The following is a 20,668-nucleotide window of genomic DNA, read 5'->3' on the forward strand; positions in this document are numbered from 1 at the left end:
TTAAGGACTAGCCTGCGTCGTCGTTTTGCAGGGTTTTGGAGCTGTTCACGACGAGCTCTGACGCTCGCTATGCTTCGAGCTCTCAGTTACCTTCTCCTCGACCCCGCGCCGGTTTCGCGTTGATCGCAGCGCGCGAGCTCGTGCTGCTCTGTATAGCGCGCTACGTCGGCGCGTCTGCAGCGGCAATGGAGGACGTCGACGATGGTTTCGGAGCTTTGTATGTCGACGACGTTGAGTTCGGAGCGAGCGAGACCGTCGGCGGCCTGCTCGACCGCTCTGTTCCGCGGGTTCGACCCGTAGGCGGAGAGCAATCGAGTGAAGATGGCGGCGAAGCTCGGAACGCTCGTGGAGGTATTGGGTCGGAGTTGGAAAGTGGTTACGAGTCGAGACGGTTTGAGGCGAGTGATGTTAGAGAAGATGGCGGCAGGCGCGAGGAGGAGGAGGAGCGGGGTAGCGGGAGTGACAGCGAGGATGATCTGAATATTGTTGTAAACGATGAGGATTGCCGGGCACTCGCGGGTTTGAGCATGCGGAGCGCGAGGAGCAGAGGCGGGTTCGGTGATGATGCGGGCGGTGATGTCAATGGTGTCGCCGCCGAGAATGGTTTAGGGATGAGCAAAAGGTGGAGTGATCGGTTAATGAATGGAGGGCGGGATTGCAACGGTCCACCCAGTGAAAGAGGAATTGGATTTAAGCAATTGAAGGTAGTCATTGCCCATTGGTTATAATTCATGAAGTAGTGTTTCACATATTTTGTAGGTTGTTAGTTGGTAGTTGTTGCTTTTGGGTGGTGTCTGTAAATTCTGCCTTAATTCACCAAGTTTTGTTGGTTCTTCAGCTATGAAATTATGGATAGTTTGTGAATCTTGTTTTGTTTTGGGATCTATCATAGTAGACAGTGCTTTCCACTTTTTACTGGTTCCAATGAATGGAGTTGAAGATGCTTTTTACTAAATTAAAGTACGAAAAGTCGCAGTTGTTTAGGAATTCATAGTTTGTTCATAAGGATTCATGATAAGAGGAGACAAAAGGCGAAAGGGAGAAGTAGTGAGAGTCTTTTGCCATCTTCCATTTTTTCTCTCTTCGATTTTGTTTTTTCTCTGTCCATGATAACCTGTTCAAGATCGCGGTCATATCTGCTTGTTTTTAGTCTCTAATCATGTTTCTAGCCGATGCCAGAACATTAACTGCTGCCACATGGATTTTAGCCTTCCGAATGAGCATCTCTGTCATTCTGCCCCTGCTCTTTTACAGCTACCATTGGTTAGATGAACTTTTCTTCTGCTCTCTTTGGCACTAATGAAATTTATTATATGGGCTCATGATGTAATCTTTACTCTTGGATGAATAAATTATAATGTTTACTTTAGTACTCCTTTGGTAGAATAGTTCTTGATCTGGTAAATTTTATGGCTAGCATGTTCAACAAAGTCTACTCTCTTGTTGGGTTGCCGTGTTGCAGTTTAGAGGACCTTGCGGGACTGGATATGCACGTGCAAACTGTTTAAGAGCTAACACATCTGGGGGCATAATGGCATTATCCATGTCAACAAGAGGTGATTTCGAGAAAAATGAGGACCGGGATCATAAGGAAGTTGGTTGCATTGTCCATGCTTGTGCTCCATCTAATTTAGCAGTACCTCAAAAAGGACGTAGTTTTTCTCTTCCCTGGTATAGGTCAGTAGATGCTGTTACAGTTTATTCCCAATCGCTGTGCTTTTCCCCCCCTTAAATGTGTTTTGATTGGGCAATGTTGATTACAAGTGGATGCATACTGTCAGTTGGCTTCATTCTGTATGTGTTTTGTCCCTGGAGGAGTCGGCAGAACAGCATTATCTTAACTAAAGATGCTTCTACTATATGTCTGAATTCTTTTCCTGACGATCATACTTGAGGAATTAGAGGACTAGTCAGAGTATGGTCAAGTGTGCTTCTATTATGCAGCTGCTTTCATATTTCCAGGAACATACTTGATGTAAATATTGATGCACTCAAGGAGAAGCCGTGGAGGTATCCTGGAGTGGATATAACTGATTATTTCAACTTCGGTCTTGATGAGGAAAGCTGGAAACAATACTGTAGCTCTCTGGTAATTATATGGCCTGCGGTTCAGTGCATTGTGCTGATGTCAGACCTTCTTAAAGCAGTACTTTTAACTCTCCTGTTTAAGTATGATTCATTCAGATAGAGTAATTAATCTGAAACTTACTGCAGGAGCAAGTAAGGCAGCAGAGCTCTTTGCAGTCTAGGATCCCCACTTACGAGTCTTCAAGCCTCAATCAGGTACTAAATCTGATTGGTTTCTATGATGCCTTCCTACAAATCTCACTGATGGAATATTCAACTCTTTTAGGACTAGTGTTACTGTATAAAAATGGTTTGCCTCGTGGCCCCTACTTTTTCATTTTCCCCAAAGTTACATCTAACAAAATCATTTCAAATTTTTCTGAAACTAACAGCAAAATTACCAAAATTTGTCATAGGAACTCATGTTATTGATTTGTTCTCATGTATCCTCATATTGACTTGCTACTTCTGTAGCCTTCAAACTTACTTGCTTTTTATTCAAAGAAAAATTGCCAAAATCAAAGCAAAGACCAAATATCAATTAAGAGTGACTGCAATTCCAAAATGACCATTTAGCCTCTAAATGAGTGTTTTTTTTTTCTAGTTATTGGGGGGGGGCACAATTTCTCTATGTAAAAATGTTTATGGTAATATTTGAGGTGCATTGTGATAATAAATTGGGAAAAATGAAACAGACATGAAAAAGCTACAAAGTGTAATTAAACCTTATGAAAATATTCTTATCAATTGTTATGGCTATAGGTTTATGAACAGGAGGAGTTAGTTCAAAAAGGTATAGCTGATGGAGTTCGTCAAGTTGCATCAGGAAGGACACATGCACCCTCGACTGCAGAATCTCTTGATAGAGAAAGCCTGTTGACAATGGTGTGTATAGTTTATTTGACCTGATCTCCATTTAATTACCATCAAGTAGATTTCATCTAAGTTTCAGTGTAAATGACTATGTTGTGTCATGTCTGCATTTCTCCAGCAAAAAGGCAAAGCAATTGAGGTTGCGGAAAGCCTTGGTGAAAGACGGCCATCTATGGTGCCAAGGTGCCCACGATCATATGATTCTGATGTAGTAATAGAGGTGTGTCTAGAGTTTCATTTAGTCTTGGTGGCAACTTTGACAAATCCTTATTAATTTATTTCTGAGGCAGATTGCTTTACCGGATTCCCCCGAGGATTATTCTACATCAAGCAAAAATGGGCTCAATTTCATGCAAAATACGTTCTCATTGGAAAGTGAAGAACCGCATGCAGATGATAGTAGAAATACTTTCCAGTCTCAGAGAGCTTACAACAATGATGCATTGATGTCTCATACTTTGGATGAAGATCTATCTGTAGATTGTCTGGAAGAAAATGCTGGAAGGTTCGACCAGTCAGTTAAAGGAACAAGGTATGAGAGACTACATCCGATTTTTCAAGAAGCTGCTTTTAGAGAGCATAATGGAACACGCTTTTGAATCCCCTATGCCTGTGAGCTTGATCTCACTGATAACCCTGGACTTTTGTGCCTTGTGTATCACTGATCAAAGAATAAATGAACGCGCCTCTCGGTGTTGTTTTGTACAGCTGTCAGTGAATATGTCCCTTTCAAATCATATAAGAAATGTAAAGCTGGGTAGAGCAATTTGGAACTTACTTCTGCTGGTGGATGCGAGGAACATAATACAGTCTATCACATTCTCTGAGTGTAAAAAAAAAAAAAAACGCAGAGCATTAATTTTGGATCAGCACTGTTAACAAATCATGAGCACTGCATATATGCTTCTATGTGTACTAATGTACAGTAAGGTTTAACTTCCTCAGATATTTTCAATTAGTTGAGCTAGTCAGTAATTTTTCCATTAATCTAAACAATGTCCAAGTTATGGAACCCTGGAAAATCTCTTTGATCTCATTAGGTGCTTTGAGCTGACAAATGCATCTAGTCTTGTTGATGTATCGACTTCTGGAGACGGGAAGATCTCTGATGGTGATGGCTGTGACAGTCAAAGGGTGCATATCCAAGATGCAGAAGGAAAAGCTGTAGCTGAAGAAACTATGAAAAAAGCTACTCAAGGAGTCTGTGGCACCTCATTTATGGCAGATCCATGCATATTTCAAACTGAACCATCTCTAGGGGACCGGATTCAGCTTAGTTTGTCTTCACTATGCTTTGAAAGTGAATCTGAAGCTTCTGAAGATAGCATTTCCGTTGATCTTGGAAAAAAAGATGATGTTTATCATAGAAGCCTGTCCTTTGGCTCATGCAATGACTTTCAGGACTCAAGTACCTGTGACAAAGCTTCTGTCAAGACCAAGCCAACCAATGGTACAAATAATCCGAGATGCAGATTTCACTTTCAAGTGCGAAATGTTGGTGAACCGGATGCTTTCACTGATAGTGATGATGTTGCTTCCAACTTGTCAGACTCTAGGGCCATCAATGATTGGGATGACTTGATGGTTGATCATTCTTACGAAAAACATGTTCCATATTCTAGAGAAAGGGTATATGGTGGTGAAAGGTTTGATGACAATCCCATCTATTCTTTTTACAAGTTGTTGGGTAGAGGTCGGCAGATGTCAAGAAACGAGCTCGATCAACATTTCAGAAGGAGTCAAGGTGAAGGGGAAAACTTTTTCAGGGGCAGGTTTAGTGAAAATGGTAAAGATCTCGAAAGGGATGGTAATCATAAGGTGAAATGTAAACGCATGGAGGAGAGGAATTCTTTCTTGCATAGAGAGTTAAGCCAATTAGTTTCAAGGTATTCCATCGACACTGCTGAGGGAAAGGACACTCGATCGGGGCTGAAGAGTGAAGATCTTCAGAGCAATAAGAGAACCAATCATAATGGTAGGTTTCTTGCTAGGCCCAAGGAAGAGCTCATGCTTGAAAACTGTAGAACCTCTCTCTCTTCCACGGAATGGGAAGGGGGTTGTTTGGAGAATAACTCTGGAAGACAATTACTTCACTGGAGAGAAGTGAAGAACTTTGAGAGAAGAGGTGGACATAGAGGCAGTCCCTTATATGATAATGATCCACACATGGAATTGGAAGATGAATGCCAGGAATACAGAGATCACGAGCACCTCTCCTCCCAGCTGTATGGAGAATCTTATGCATCCAAGAAAAGAAGATGGGACGATACCATGTCACCAAGGGATGAACTGGATCACTCCAGATTATTTGGACTGTACAGGAGGTTCTGGAGGCAATCCCATTCTGATGAAGGAGGAGAAAGTCATCGGTCTCATGTTTATAATAAGATTGATGGCGCTGATGATGGTATTACTTTTTCTGGAGATCATGCATGTATGGGGAGAAGAAAACATGGATCCCAGAAATCACTGCCTTGGAGGAATGACGATAAATTCCTTCTGAAGCATCAAGACGATCAATTACATGCTGAAGAGGCGTCATTCTTTTGTGGAAGATCAATAAATGGAGGGGTCAATCCTAAATATAAAGATGCAGATTGTGGGATGGTTGATAATGGTATCAAAGAAGAGAGGAATTGGTACACAAGGTCAAGCAGAGGAAATAGTGCTCTCTTTCTGAATAAAGGATTTCCTGTTAGCCATAAGACTAAGCATGATGAGACCATGTCAATGTCTGGGAATCCAGTTGACTGGTATGTCAGGGAAGGAAAGGTAAAGTCAGGGAAACTGAGGTTAGAAGTATGTATTGTTATCCTTGTATATAATCTCAACTTGAAAAAAATGGCTTCTTCTTTGTTTTAAATATTTACTGCATGCTTCTTGCTTCTCTCTTTTGATTTCCCTACATATTAACCTCTAAGTGTTTAAAACGGTTGAGGTGGCTTTGTAGTTCTTTATAACACTTCCCTAATATGTGTATTCATGGTTTGAAATTTTCTATTTTTTTTATAAGCCTTTTCGAGTGCAGTCCTTGTCTTTCTCACTTCATTCCCTTTTTCAAGGGCGCTTCGGGGTTTCCCTGTAAACTTCCTTGTCGGCTATCCGAAAGCCGAGTTTTTGGTGCAGGCATTTCTTTGTTTAAATATAACTTGGTTGCTTCTACTAGGGAAGTTTTTTTGGCTATCATTAGGTAGGAAAGCCCATAGGAAGTTACAGCCTCATGCCACACTCAAAGCAGTCACAAAGAGGAATGGGTGTGGGGCCACACCTCCCCCCAGGGCACCGACCCTAATGGAGCGGATTTTCCCTGCAAGAAAGGGTGGCTAGGATATTAGTGATCACGGGGCGGGGTAGGTAATAGGTCTCCCTCTTCCCACCCTGCCTATAAGAATTATATTTTGTATGTTTAATTTAATGTAGATGGTAATTACAAATAATACGTTGAATTATAAACTATCAATAATGATATTATTATTGTTTACTTTGATAGATATAATAGATTCAGATACTTATATCATTAACAAATTACAATTTCAAAATATTTGTCTCTTTTATATTGGGGGTTGTTGTGATAAATCTCTGAAATTGCTATGTTAATTTGTAGTTTTTGTTAAATTGATACTTAAAATAATGGCAAAAGAGGGATAAATAGAGAAGATTAACGGAAAAAATATATGTTGGAATTTTAACCACGGTGGGGCAGGACACCGCTGCCCCACACAAGCTGCCTCGCCCCGTGCCCCCCATTGCCCATCCCTAGTCACACAACGGGACTTGAAACCTGTCCCTTGGATGGTTTGAGAGGAAAAGCTGGTCTGCTAAATGAGCTAGATGAGTTCGATTAGAGTAACAAAGCAAGGCTGGAAAATTTCCTTTCAAATTTCGGGGACACCTTTTATAATTCATTCTTATTTTGTGATCATTTGTTCTTCCTGCTCTTTTGTGTCCGAAATACTGAATTAGATAGGTTGAGCTAATGAATGAGGATTATGATTCTTGCGACATGAGTGTGGCTCATTCCATTTGTTCCTCAATTAGCTCTTAGCTCCTTTCACTATTGTTATTCATTGCCAGCATGAGAGGTATTGATTTTTTACTTTAGTATTTTGCTCGGATATAGTTGAACTGGAGAAGATTTTTAATTCTTGGTTTTATAAATTGGTATAGTCGTTATCATCAAACTACTATTCTGCGAGTTTTGTTACTGTAGTGGAAACTTTTAATGTTGAATTGTCTTTCGTGTAGACGAGTGTCTGCTTATGGGGTTGTTCATAGGAAAGATAGAAACCTACGAGCAATTTCTAATGCTTGTTCGATTAGCTGGTGTCCACAACGACAGCAGTATTTGTATCTTGCAGTACTGAATGTTAACAGCCTAATATTTATGTAGATATACAATTGACAAAGTTCCCTTAGGGCAGTTGTTAACTGATTTGGAGTTGTAAACACAGAAAGATAGCTTTTTCATGTTTAATTTTCTCAATATATGAGTTTATTGTGCTTTGCTTATTCATAATGTCAGGAAACTTAATATAGTATGTGTAATGGGCTCAACTATTTCCCTTAGGCTATCTTTAATTAGGATGGTGAATGACAAGATGTAAGAATGGATATAGGTATCTCCCATCTAATTGACTGGGTGGCTGTGGGATGATTTGGACCTCCATTGATGGTAAGAAAATCAAGGCCCATCAACTTTGACAATATTGACAGTGATAGAATGCATGTGCATCAATGTCAAAGTTTTTTTTTTTAATCAATTGATGTCAAAGTTGAGGGGCAGCAACTTTGCCAGCGCGCCCGAGAGAGAGAGAGAGAGAGCCATCTACGTGGCAAACAATGATGGGGACACGTTTGTCATGTTCACCATCAATAGTGGCAGTACCTCTCCCTCTCTCTCCCCGCCGGTACTCACAGTCTCTTTAAGTAGATTTTTTATTTTTGTAATGGGGGAATCCTATATGGTCTATATTCGCATCTCCAAGGCCGGGCTGGCAATAAAGGTTAAACTCAGACTTATATGGTTTTTTATCCGGTTCAGAGCACATCACCAAACACGAGATGGGATAAGCTATGTCATATCCTATCACATATCTTGGCCACTGGATGTAGCCTTTTGCAGTTGTTGTGTGTAATGACTCCTATTAAGTTTAAGTGAGGACGGTAGACTGATCTGCATGATCCTTATATGGGACAATCTCTTTGAGAATCATCCAAGATGCTTCCTCAAATGGCCTGTTTGCAATTACATGACAAGACTTCCAGTTTATTTTGTTGCTGGCAGTCATTTCTGTCGGTCTTTTCTTCTATGCAACTAGATAGTATAGCTGATAATTTTTCATCTTCAGTAGCGGTATGTTTTATGAATCGAAGACCATTACTTGGTTGAGCTGACTAGTCTCAGATTTTGGCTTTCGGCTTTCGACATCTCCTTCTTGTACCACGTATACAAAGTTCTTTGTCTTCTCTTCTCAAATTCTACCGTGCATAAGCACCTTGGTTTGTTCCAATAAATTTTCTTGTACAGGTGCTTAATTGAAAAATCTGAAGGAAATCCCACTAACATATCCTCAGTCAAAAACAGCTGCATCAGCTTACGAATAATTTAGAAGAAAAAATAGAGTTGGTGATTAGATTGGTGGTATCTTGAAAAAAGGGCTCTGTAGTAATTTTCTAATTCACTTGAAGTCTGGAAGACTGCAGGTGAGTTTGCAATCAAGTTTCTGGTTGAGTTTAATAGCTTAGCCAATCGAATATAGAAGCAAAATTGGTTCTTAGGAATGCATGGACTTGCTGAGGTATGATGAACTCCTGTTTATCTATGTACACGAGCAGTTTCCACATCATATGCATGACCTGCAATATGCTGAGGTAATCCAAAAGTACATGTCTACCTCAGGAAAATATTTGGAAGATGATTTATGGAGGATATTCAGCTATAAATTTTTGGCATCCCTGTAGGTTTTTCTTGCGAAGAGTTGATATATACCGGTTGTATATTTTGGAAATTAGCTTGTTATTTTGCCTGGCCATTCTGTCTGTATCATTTTATTCAGTACTTTGTGCAGAATCATTCTGATGCAAGCTTATGAAAGAGTCCCACACTCAATTTTTATTTGTCTTTTCAAATAATTCACTTGTTATTTTAACATGGCTTGCTATATCTACTGACGTTTTTTTAACATATGGTGTTTCTTCATGGTGATATGGGGTGCAGTCCTCCAGAAGATACAACACACAGAGAAATCTGAGGCACCATGTTAGTAGCGAAAACATGGATCTCAGAGTAGCTGGGGCAGATCCGACTTTGAGGTACAGAAATGCATCACAGAGGAGAGAGGCAGCTGAATCCGGCTTGCCAAATTCTGTGAGCCATCAGGCTGCTAAGAAATGGGTTGACAAGTTGCCGGTTAGCGCAAAAATTGAAGATTTGGAAATTGAGGAGGGTCAGATTGGGATGGAAGAGCCAATTACTGATATTGCTTGGGAGAAGAATCATGTTCCTGGTGACATAGCTGTGACTTGCAACATGAAGAATGAAAAACAAGGACCTAAAAAAAGTCCCGAGATGGATATCAGTGGAATTGATGAAACACGGATTCTTGAGACATTAGCAAAGATGGAAAGAAGAAAAGAGCGGTTCAAGGAACCCCTTACTTACAGAAAGGAAGTCAAAGTGAAAACCGATCACCAAATTAATTTGATGCAGGAAGAGACGGAAACGAAGCACGAAAGACCAGCTCGCAAGAGGCGCTGGGGTGGAAGTTGAACACCTTATTTTACAGGCTTCATTTCAGATATCGTTGCTGAGTACTAGGAGGGGCGTACATCTTATTTATGCACATTACACAGGACCGGTCTTGGAGATTCAGGTGAAGTCGAATTCTTCGTCTCAATCTTCGTTTACCATTTTCACATTTGGGGATATATGCCTAAAAACTTCCATAGTCTTCTGTGGTACTAAGAGTTCTACTGATGTGAATTTCAGTGTGATACTCATGTGCATTCGTGTTGTAAATCCTTTAGATTTTGAGATTATGGAGACAGTCTACAAATAATGTCGGGCTCTATCCGTTCCGATCCGACGATGAGCATTCCCCTTCGAGATTGCGGAAACAGGCTGCGGTCAATGTCGGACTCTCATCAGCTTTCGTTCGGTGACGAGCAATAGCTCTGTTCCTTACATTTCTCAAAAGAAGCTACGAGGAAACTTCCCAGCATTCGAGACACTGCATGAAGTAGACGGCAAGGAAAAGGGGCTTGGAGCATCTGAATGCTGCAACTAAAGAGCAGAGACCGCAGATACAATGAGACATTAAGACAGTTACAGTTGGTCACGCAACTCCTATAGTTTTCTTGGAATTCAGTTGCATTCTTCGGTTGGAAATCTATTGTATTTGTTACATTGGCTCCGTTTGTTTCGCGGAAAGTAAATGAGTGATCGCTTGTATCGCTTAAAATAATTAATCAGCATTTTAAGATTTGATTGCGCATTTTAAAAATTTAAGAATTTAATGATACTTTTATGATAAGTTTGAAGACTTTTAGAGCACGTGTCTCGTTAAAAAAAAAAAAAGGTGAGTGAGAAATATCAAAGTCCATCGCAGCCGTCCGTTGTCCGTTGCGCAGCCCAGCTGACGGCGACGGCGCGACGAAAGTATCGGAAAGTGGGGGGGTCCACCGGATTTTTTTTTTTTTTGTCCAAAAAACTCAGCCCCCAAAAAAGGAAAAACGGAAATGGGAAATGGAAGGAGAAGGGGAGTGCGACTCTTGTTCTTCGAGAAACCACTCGCTCACCCCCCACCACCTAATCTCCGATTCCCTCCTCGCTCCCATCGAATCCACCGCCCGATCCATCTCCATCTCCGGCCTCCGTTGAAAGCGAAGGTCCGGCGGCGGCGGCGGCGGCGGCGGCGGCGGCGGCGGCGGCGGCGCCCGCCACCTCCCTCCTCCTCCTCCTCCTCCTCCGACTCCGACGACTTCAGGTACGCCCCTCCGGCGATCGCTTCCCTTGCTCTGTGTGATTCAGCGTCGCCTCCTGACTGCGCGGAAGTCGATTTGCTTTGTAGAGGCGGGGGGAAAGTCCTCGGTTCCCGAGTTTTCCCCGCCGATCTGAATCGAAGTCGTGCTGGAGCTCTGTAACTGGCTAATTTCGTTAGTTGACCGGGTCGCGGATCGATGCCTCCCGTGCTGCTCGTTAGCCCGCTCCCGTTTGTTAGTAGCGCCGGCTTTTAGTTGGTTTGGATCTGGGGAGTTGGTGAGTCTGAGGAGGTTAGGGGGCTGCACTAGCTTGTTGGACTGTTTTCTTAAGTTTCTCTCGATTTAGTGATTTCTCGATCAGAGGCGAACAATTTCGCAGAATTGATGTTATCTGGGTTTATGGGTTTGGCGAACTCTCGGATTCTGTTTGTCGAGTCGTGTACGGATAATTAGGACGTAAACTCTGGGGATACGTGGGATGGTTATAGTTGCCTTTGCATAGGCACTATGGATATAAATTGTTGCGATGGCATATATATTGAGTGAAGGTGGAGTTTTTGAATTCTCATGTTGAACTTACAAAATTTAGTACTTGGGTTCGTGGAAATCCGGACAACTATGAACTAAAGTTTGGCACCATCGCGTACTGTGTTGTGGACTTGTTTATGCTGGTTTCCCTACAATATAGTTAGCGGGAATTTGTTGTCTTGCAGTCTTTGTCGACTGGCGCTGGGGTGAAGAGTTCGGTGGGAATTTGCATCAAATGGCGAGGATAAAACCCCAAACCCTACTTCTTCAGAGTAAAAAGAAGAAGGGCCCTTCTCGCGTCAGTGTTCCTGTGATGATTCTGTACTGCTTATTCGTCGGGTTGGCCGTTTTCTCCTTGTTGGTTACGTATAGGCACTGGTCAAGAAGGCAGGATTCTACACTCCCCCACACCCCTCCCTTTGATGACTCAGTTTCTGAAAATGATATTGTCTATAGGTTACTTATTGCCCAATACTGAGGTTAAACTGGTGATCGTTTTTCAGGTCTGTGGAACAGACAGGCACTGGCTTAGCAAATTTTGAGGTAATATCATTTTTTTCAACTTTCTAATGAGTAAAAATCTTGAATTTATCTTTTCAGTTTGCCGCTTTCGTATTGATACGATGAAATGTGTTTGATTTATTATGGTTTTATATTTTAGGACACAGATGCTGCTGTAGATTCGAAGAAGTACGATCTTCCTGGTTATGCTGTAAGTTTTTTTGTAATTCTTTGCACGAACATGCTCGTAGGACTTATGGCATATAGAGAGGAAGAATTATCACACGAGATAAGCTTTCCACATCTTGTCATGATGAGGCTTACTGCTTCTCAACCTGGATGACTTCTCTATGGGGCGAGTTGAGATGGGGATCACTGTGTCCATTCCTGCCCTGCACCTCAAGAAGCTGGCTCACTAATTGCCCCATGCTTGGTAGGGCATGCGTGGAGCTTCTGTTAAAGCCCTATGATCACTTCGCAGGAATAAATCACGCACAAGTCCTGCCCTGCTTACCCTGTAACTATGATAATTTAACAGTGTATACTGTACAAAACTCATGAATCTTGAACCTTGTTATGTTAATGCGGAAGAGAAACATTACTCTATGTGAGATGATGAGGAACTCTGCGATTATATGTAATTTGTGGAATATGGAGTGGAGGCAAACAGTTGTTTATTAGTCAAGTTTATAAATAATTGAAAACACATTATATGTTGTTCAAGCAATGCAATAAGCTACTCCTAGATATGAACAGATCTCAAAAGAAGAAGAAGATATGTAAGATTGTATCCATCTCAAGCCTCAGAGAGAGAGAGAGAGTCTCACACTCAGATTGCCTAAATGCCAGATACTTTTATAAGGTTATGTTCATTAAGCTAATAAGTGGAGATCTTTAACAACATATGATGGGCAATGACTTCTCGAACCTGTCCGTGCGTTTCCCTGAGCATGGGGCTGTCTTGTTTTGTCGAGTTTGCAATATGCCCTGCATGATGTCAACCTGTCCTGGTGTAAAGGGTAAGATTAGTTGCGGCCCCTTCCCTGAGTGGAGCGTTACTCTACTTCACTGTAATTAGCGGTTCTAAGGATTTGATATTGAGAATAGTGGCATTGAAACATGTGTATCTCTCTTTAAGCAATGTTCCCGACTCTGCAAGATTGCTGAACTTATGTGGTCCCTCCTGCAAATTGCAAGATTTATTATCCTTTTCTTTTTCTGATTAATTTTTCCTATTTTTTGTGCAGATTTTGAATACATCAAAAGGTGATATCGTTGTGGAGCTTTTCAAGGATGGTGCCCCTGAGATTGTGGATAAATTCCTTGACTTGTGGTGAGTGTGTATCTGAATATTTAGTCATGCTCAGTGGTCAAGATCACAGACTCAAGTCTTTGCAGCTTAACTTAGATTTAAGAAGAGCCCCATGAATGCATTATTGCTCATCAGCTGATTTGATGGCTGTTTAATCTTGATTGATTTTTTGTTTATGTGCTTTAATATCTCTCTATTTTCTCCTACCTCTTGAGTTTGTTCAGAGTGTGATACGTGTCAATTCAACCAGTAATGTTTCTTGTGGAATTAGTCATCTAACTGTGGATTCAGTAGCAGCGGCTAAATATTATGCTTTTGCTGCTGAATCCGTACCATTCTTATACTATAGGTTTTGCACTCCGTGATTGGATGACTATTTAGTCCTTGTGCAGTGCCATTGCTGAATACATAATTACTTGGTGAAACTTCGTTTTGAATCCTTTGGTAAATGTAGTTCACTTTCAAATTATTAGAATTACTTCCTGAAGTGAATGACAAAGGCAATATTGTTTGACTCTAGCCAATGTTTTCAATGTACACTCTCATATTATGCGCACCAACAGCCTGAGCTTGGATTTTTGCAGTCAAAAAGGGCACTTCAGAGGCATGCCTTTCCATCACGTGATTAAACATTATGTTATTCAAGGAGGGGATTTCCAAGGTCTTGGAGCGGCAGAAGATTGGACTTCCCGAGGAAAGCTTCGGGGCAAGCTTGTGACGAGGTACCTTGAATTGATGTGAATCATCACTGTAAGGTCTATTTAACTTTTGTTTTGTATTTTACATGATCACTTACTTTTTTCTCTTCTTAATGTGCAGTCCTAAGCATGAGGCTTTTATGCTTGGTACTTCAAAGAGTAAGCAAGACAGCAAGAAATTTGAGCTTTTCATCACAACTGCTCCCATACCGGATTTGAATGACAAGATTATTGTCTTTGGACGGGTAATCAAGGGAGAAGATGTGGTGCAGGTAATTTCACTTCTCTGTTCAAGAGTTGCTTGTTTTTTATTCCAATTGGAGATACAACTGCGCAATTGGCCCATTATGTTTGTTTTCTATCAGGAAATTGAAGAAGTGGACACAGATGAACTATATCGGCCCAAGTCTAATATATTGATATTTGATGTAATTCTCAAACGTGAAGTATGAAGCTTTAGCCAAACTGGTGACGTGTGTTGTTAACATGTGCTCCTCTGAGATTTTGCTAACCAGGATACAAGTTTTCTGAGGCAGACCACATTCCTCGGGACTTGTTTTATCTTCTCCGACAGGTGTATTACTTGCATTGTTGTTTTCAGGATCTTTTGGATTTGTAGCGCTTTTCCTTTCTCTTTTTGTTTCTTTCCGGGGTGGGGATAATTTGTGGTAGGGATTAGTTTCTCTTTTCAGTAAAAAGTACAGGGAGCTTTGATTTCTGGAGGGAGCGGGAATGCAGAGTTAGGTTCAGCATTACACGAACAATTGTGCTGCTGCATCTTTTTGCTTGTATTTTTATCATTATATTCTATGAAGTTTGTTTGTTCTTTGTTGATATGAGTGTGAAACCACGGAATTCTTATGTTACCTCCTTGCTGGGGAAAATATTTATCGGAACCTGCTTTCCAATTTTAGTTTCTAAGGAGGTATTTTTCTTTTAATATCTTTAAGCTCTTCAATGGAGCGAAGGGAGTAACTCGAAAGCGGATGGAACTTGACTCTGGTTAAGAATTATCAAGAACATGGATTAGCTCAGTTGCTTATAACTTAATAAGTTTTGGTTCAACTCAGAGACTCTATCATCCAAGGTCGGCCCAAACTTATATATGCGAGCTCTTCTTTGCTCCAAACTGCTTTCTAGTTAATGGGTCACAAACGTATATTTCCCCACGAAGTCTAGATACTCATGAACCACAAGAAAACAGTCCAAAGCCTACAAGCTCTTAAAGTCACCTCTCTCACCACCATGGAGCCACCACCGAACATCACTGTTGCCGCTGCCATTGGTCCACCCCAGCATGCTAGTGAAGATGCAAAGTACAATGGATGCTAATAACGCTCTTTTCGAAGAGAATAATCAGATTTTTAAGGTCTAATAATAATCTTGCCAGATAAATTTAAAAAAAAATTTGATTGAAAGGGTTTTAGTTGCAAAAAGGGATAATGACACAAACAGTTCCCGAACTTTGGTCCAATGTGCAATTTGGTCAATAAACTTTTAATTTGTTCAATGTAGTTCTTGAACTTTAACTTAATGCTCAATTTGATCCTTGAATTTTTAATCTGTTCAATGTGGTCTCTGGACTTTTAGCACATGTTCAATTTAGTCTCTGAACTATATGAAAATGTTCAATGTAATCCTTGAACTTGAATTAATAGAAGGACTACATTAAACATTTTCAAATAGTTCAGGGACTAAATTAAACATATACTAAAAGTTCAAGGATCACATTGAATAAATTAAAAGTTCATGGACCAAATTGAACATTATGCTAAAGTTTAGGGACTACATTGAACAAATTAAAAGTTCATGAACCAAATTGCACATTGGATCAAAGTTCAGGAATTGTTTGTGTAATTTTCCCTTGCAAGAACTAGCAGTTTCACGTAGCAAGCTGGTTTCATCATTTTAAGGGGCAAAGTGTGTTCGATTTGAGCCGGCTCATTTCTTTTTAAAGCATCCCACTTACCGAAAAGAGGCAAATAACTGTGACTTCTTTCCGTCTGATCACCGTGAAATGTTCTTGGCTTTGACAGCAAGCTGTGGTACAGTAATGGTATCATTGCAGCCTTGAGACTTGTCACACCGGATTTGTTCATTTCTCATGACTGCACTCACTCAAGTGAGATCCCATTCCCATTTCTACATGCTTTGCTTTAACAAATTAACACATTTGTTCTTGAATTCTCCTCTAAGTAATCGGGTACTTTTAAATTGAATAAGTCACATTGTAGCTGCTTGGAAACTATTCTGAAGGGATTAGAGGTTCCTTCTTGTTTGTCTAAATCTATCTACTCAAGTTACCTTTGATTCCTACCCATCTTTGAACAGTTTTCACGGTTATCTTGCATATTAATCTCCTTGGTTTTACCGCTATCCTGAAGCTATTTAGGGACAACAATTCCTCGAATTTCATTTAGGGCATAACATGACATGTCCACCATATCAGATCAGATTGTTGTTTGGTGGGTTATTTAGCAAAGCGCCTTCAACTGTTTCTTTAGTTGATTTGAGGTGATTGCATCGTGTCTTTGAGTTTCAGTTCGGAGGTTTGGTTTCTAGTTTCAAGCTCCAACATGTGAAGCATTTTCTGTTCTCTCTCATGCCATTGTATGTTATCCATGATGTTGATGAACTACTCGACGTCATCTCGTGAAATTAGTCTCATTGATTTTATTGCTATTAGTTTCATAATGGTGAATGTCAGTTTTTTTTGGCTTCACTGTAACTACCGCGGTAGTCTTGGTATTTTGCTGCATCATGCATTGTAGTTGGGGCTTCAGTAGATTTTTTGATTATGCAGCCGTTTCGATAACCGATATGATCTGAAGGAACTATTTGAACCAGTTCTTCTGTATACCATAATCCAGAGTACCTAACCTCGCTAATTAACTTTTATACCTCTGCTTAAGGCATAAGTACTTAAACTGACGCATGAACTTGGATGTAGTGCAACCAGCTGCTTTCATTTCTCCCACTTAATGGCAGCATGTATCGATTTATTTGACATGCCTTGTTCGATCCTAACAGATGAGTATATTGGGTCCTTCAGACGTCACTTGCTGAGAAGAACATAGAGCTCAAATAAAGATCATGTGGAAATAGCTCCTCCAGCGAATGATCCAAATAGCTTAATCAAAATGCAGGCACAGTCAGCGGCCCGAGACCATGTTTCGGTCGAAATTTCTCATACTGAAGATGACATCGTGTCTTCCATTCAGGGAAAGATGGAGGTCATTTCATCCTCAATCAATATCCGCAGAGTGCCCGAGCGACTGCGCGGGGAATATAGCAGGCACTACCTCCCGCAATTGGTCTCTATCGGACCTTATCACCGAGGCAAACTGACTTCCATGGATGATCACAAGTGGCGCTACTTATTTACACTCCTAAACCGAAACCCCGACATAGGATTGACCTTGGACAAGTGTGTGAAATCGCTCCGAGAGTTGGAGCACCGAGCGCGTCGGTCCTATGACGGAGATATAAACCTCTCCAGCAACGACTTCATTGAAATGATGCTTGTCGACGGTTGTTTTATCCTTGAACTCTTCATCAAGTGCTCGAGCCGGAGCCTCCGACGTAGGAATGATTCTCTCTTTTGCACTCCGGGGAAGCTGTATGACTTGAGGTGCGATCTGGTGCTGCTGGAAAATCAGATTCCTCTGTTCGTTCTTCAGCGATTGTTTCAGATCGTGCCGATTCCGAAACAGTGCACACATTCCCTGTACGATCTTGCCTTTCGGTTCTTCAAGAGTATGATCCCCGGAGAACAGGAATATCTCCGAGAAAAGCTCAACGAAGAAGCTCATCATTTGCTCGACTTAATCCACAACTGTTTGATACCAGCGAATTACACGAAGAAAGATGCACCGACACGAAATGGTCTGGATAAGCATGCAGTCGAACTTCAAGTTGCCGGAATCAAGTTCAAAAGATTGGCGACTAGAAGCGTGTTAGACGTCGAATTTAGCAAAGGTGTCCTCTATGTCCCGGCTCTGAGAATCAATCCGAGCACGGTGATCCTTTTGAGGAACCTAATCGCCCTCGAGCAAAGTCGGTGCGTTGACACGCCATGCGTGACTTCTTATGCTAATCTCATTCACAAACTAATGTCCTCGGAGAAGGACGAGAAGCTGTTCTGCGAACAACGCATAGTATCAAACCACTTGGACGGCGACGCGAAGGTTTTCCAACTGTTTGGCGATCTGTGCAAGGGTCTGATCTTACAGGATTATCACTACGAAGAACTCTGCGTACAGATGAAAGAGTACATCGACAGGAAAAAGCGCAGGACATCGAAGTGCAACCAGAAGACTGATCAACAAGCAAGTAAGCAGAGCACACTCATCGTCCTGGCCATCATCGTCCTAATCATGATATTCATCGGGACGCTGTTCTCTGCATTGTCATTCTTCCTCCACCATAACTAGCACACCCATGGACGCGAATGAGCCGCTTTGTCGTCGCATTATGTTAGCTCCTCTTTTTCTTTCATGGGTTTGAGTTTCTGTTGCTTTGCGCACAAGTAAAGTGTCGGAGCGAATGTTGCACATCCGTGTCTTGAAAGTTTCACGATCAGAAAGATGGATCGATATAAACAGCGAACAACGTCGTCGCGAGTTCATTGTCTACTCGTTCTGCAGAAATTTCCACTGAAGCAATCGTTTCTGGCTGAAAAAGAAGCAAGCGGCCTTGTTTCATCTCCATGCTTTCAAGAATGCTCTCACTGTAATGTCATCGTGACCAAGATGTTTTGGGCTACGGAACAAAGCCTTAAAGCAAAATGACCAAAAAGGAATAGTGTAGATGCAAACACAAATCTGGCCTTTTTGTACTTGTGAAAAATAAATGTTTCATTCCTTATTATAAAATTTCAAGATTACTAACAAATGTCCTACCTTATTTAACTGGGTCCAGATTGGTTCACACGGAGATCGGGTTGGTTCCAAGATGAAAATTTGGGGAACCGGCCTTGGTTCTTAGGAAGAACCGATTTTGATCTAGTAGTCTTTTTTATCTTTACTTTGTTTATAAAAAAAAATGGATACGTACGTTAGAGATGGATTTTGAACTTGGGAAATTTAGGAAATCCATCAATGCCTTAATTATTGTACCGCAAATTATTGACATGATATATTTTTCTATAATAGTTCTTATGTTGCGTAAAGTTAGGCATGGTTCCCGAGTCTACCCTAGAACCAGTAGGCTTTCAAAAATTGAGAACTTATTTTGAGTTCCGAGCACCCCTATGGGATCAAACCTCCTCCAACACAAAATTCACTTCCGCAAAATTGATGGGCCAAAAAAATAAAATAAAAAAGGCACAAAATTGAATAAATAATAGAGAAGACATTGGAGATGGTGGGCTGATCCAATTTTGCTTAATCGTGTTATTACAAACTACTGATCAGTTTTAATTTTTTTTTCTTGTGAATATTATTAATGATCAGCTTGGGCCAACCTAGCTGTCCACCTCAGCAATCATTACCTGAAAATTAACAAGTTTGGCACCATCCTTAAATTCAGCATCCTTCAATAGACTTGAATGTTATTCAACTTTTCTTAGTCTTATCATATACATTGAAAATAGGGTCAAGTAACCTTCAAATTGTCTTCGAGATTACGTTTTTGCAATTTCCTCGTGAATAATTCGAGGGGGTAGAAGCTGTAGTCAAAGTCAACATCACGAGCGTGGGCCCAGAATTTTAAATTCTTTCTTTTTAAATTCAGTTTAGTCCCATGTGGACCCTAAAAGATCTGCAACTTGCAGATAAGATGGGGGTTCGGGTATAGGGTCAATTCGGTCATTAAAATTTTTGAATTGAACATGATGTATGACTTGGATTTTATCAAGAATCTCATATCCGGCCGCAATTATTGGACCCAATCATAATATCACCAAATGTCAGGCACCTCCTTGAAATTTCAAAAAAAAGGGGGGAAAAGCAAAAATAAGGAAAGTATATGGCAGTTGTCAATGTGACTTTTGGAATGAATGCATATCCCGCATTTGGAAAAAAGGTAAAATGGAAGATACATGGACCAGGGAATAAGTAACTTTTTCTAACTAGCATGAACAATTAAGTTAAGCCCGTTTGGTAATGCATGCATCGAAATTATTACATCAACTTAAAGTTGGGTGACATAATTTTTTAAAAGCTGCTGTAAGTTGTTGCTACAAATTTGAAGAATCCATGAGGCATTTGCTAAACATCTGAAAAGGAACCGCAAAGTCTTTTTCATGATTAAAGCCATGGCGAAAAAAAAAAAATTGTGCAAAAATGGGCTTTATTGGTCGGCATATTTTTTAGCAGAAGAAACTTAATTAGTTTTGAAAGATCTTCGCAAAAATATTTTATCGGGACTTGTAGTAAGAGCATAGTCAAGTATTATTTTCTTATTGTCCGACAACTGTTTTTTGGAAAAAAAGAAGAAGAGGAAAATGTTAAAGGGCGAAGAAATAGGGTGAGATATCAACTTCCCTTCTAGAAGAAGGACCAGGAAATAAATTACACAAATAGAGGGGCATCAGGGCTAAAAAGGAAAAGAAAAACTCTAGCCAAGTGGGAAGAACCCCCACATGGGCCCCACCTCACACGCATTCGGACCGGCGCCCGTGCAAAGTACGGATCACGTTCCGACAAAACACACACACCACATTACTCGGTCGTGTCCTACGCTCAGAATTCAAAACATCGGGGAAATT

General features: G+C 40.8%; 2 protein-coding genes and 1 pseudogene across 4 annotated transcripts; all 3 read left to right on the forward strand.

Moving 5' to 3' along the window:
• Positions 1 to 160: 160 nt before the first annotated feature.
• LOC115677061 (FIP1[V]-like protein) lies at positions 161 to 10,183 on the forward strand (annotated as a pseudogene).
• A 677-nt stretch (positions 10,184 to 10,860) lies between these two features.
• On the forward strand, positions 10,861 to 14,788 carry LOC130135803 (peptidyl-prolyl cis-trans isomerase CYP21-4-like). The gene is made up of 8 exons (XM_056305569.1): positions 10,861 to 10,925; positions 11,634 to 11,835; positions 11,952 to 11,991; positions 12,110 to 12,160; positions 13,197 to 13,282; positions 13,846 to 13,983; positions 14,081 to 14,231; positions 14,325 to 14,788. Exons 2-8 carry the CDS (start codon positions 11,684 to 11,686, stop codon positions 14,409 to 14,411), a joined length of 705 nt encoding a protein of 234 aa, XP_056161544.1. The 5' UTR covers positions 10,861 to 10,925; positions 11,634 to 11,683; the 3' UTR covers positions 14,412 to 14,788.
• A 1,318-nt stretch (positions 14,789 to 16,106) lies between these two features.
• Positions 16,107 to 18,852, forward strand: LOC115677080 (UPF0481 protein At3g47200-like). Of its 3 annotated transcripts, none has more exons than XM_056305383.1 (2): positions 16,107 to 16,508; positions 16,990 to 18,852. In XM_056305383.1, exon 2 carries the CDS (start codon positions 17,100 to 17,102, stop codon positions 18,390 to 18,392), a length of 1,293 nt encoding a protein of 430 aa, XP_056161358.1. In that variant the 5' UTR covers positions 16,107 to 16,508; positions 16,990 to 17,099; the 3' UTR covers positions 18,393 to 18,852. The 3 variants fall into 3 exon arrangements, with proteins under 3 accessions (XP_056161358.1, XP_030455991.1, XP_056161359.1); XM_030600131.2 differs by having other exon boundaries at positions 16,107 to 16,473; XM_056305384.1 differs by having other exon boundaries at positions 16,107 to 16,424.
• The last annotated feature ends 1,816 nt before the right edge of the window (positions 18,853 to 20,668 follow it).

The sequence above is a fragment of the Syzygium oleosum genome, unplaced genomic scaffold, assembly GCF_021117445.2.
Source record: "Syzygium oleosum isolate NSW1041296 unplaced genomic scaffold, Sole_v2.1 Sole_v2.37, whole genome shotgun sequence".
NCBI lineage: Eukaryota > Viridiplantae > Streptophyta > Magnoliopsida > Myrtales > Myrtaceae > Syzygium > Syzygium oleosum.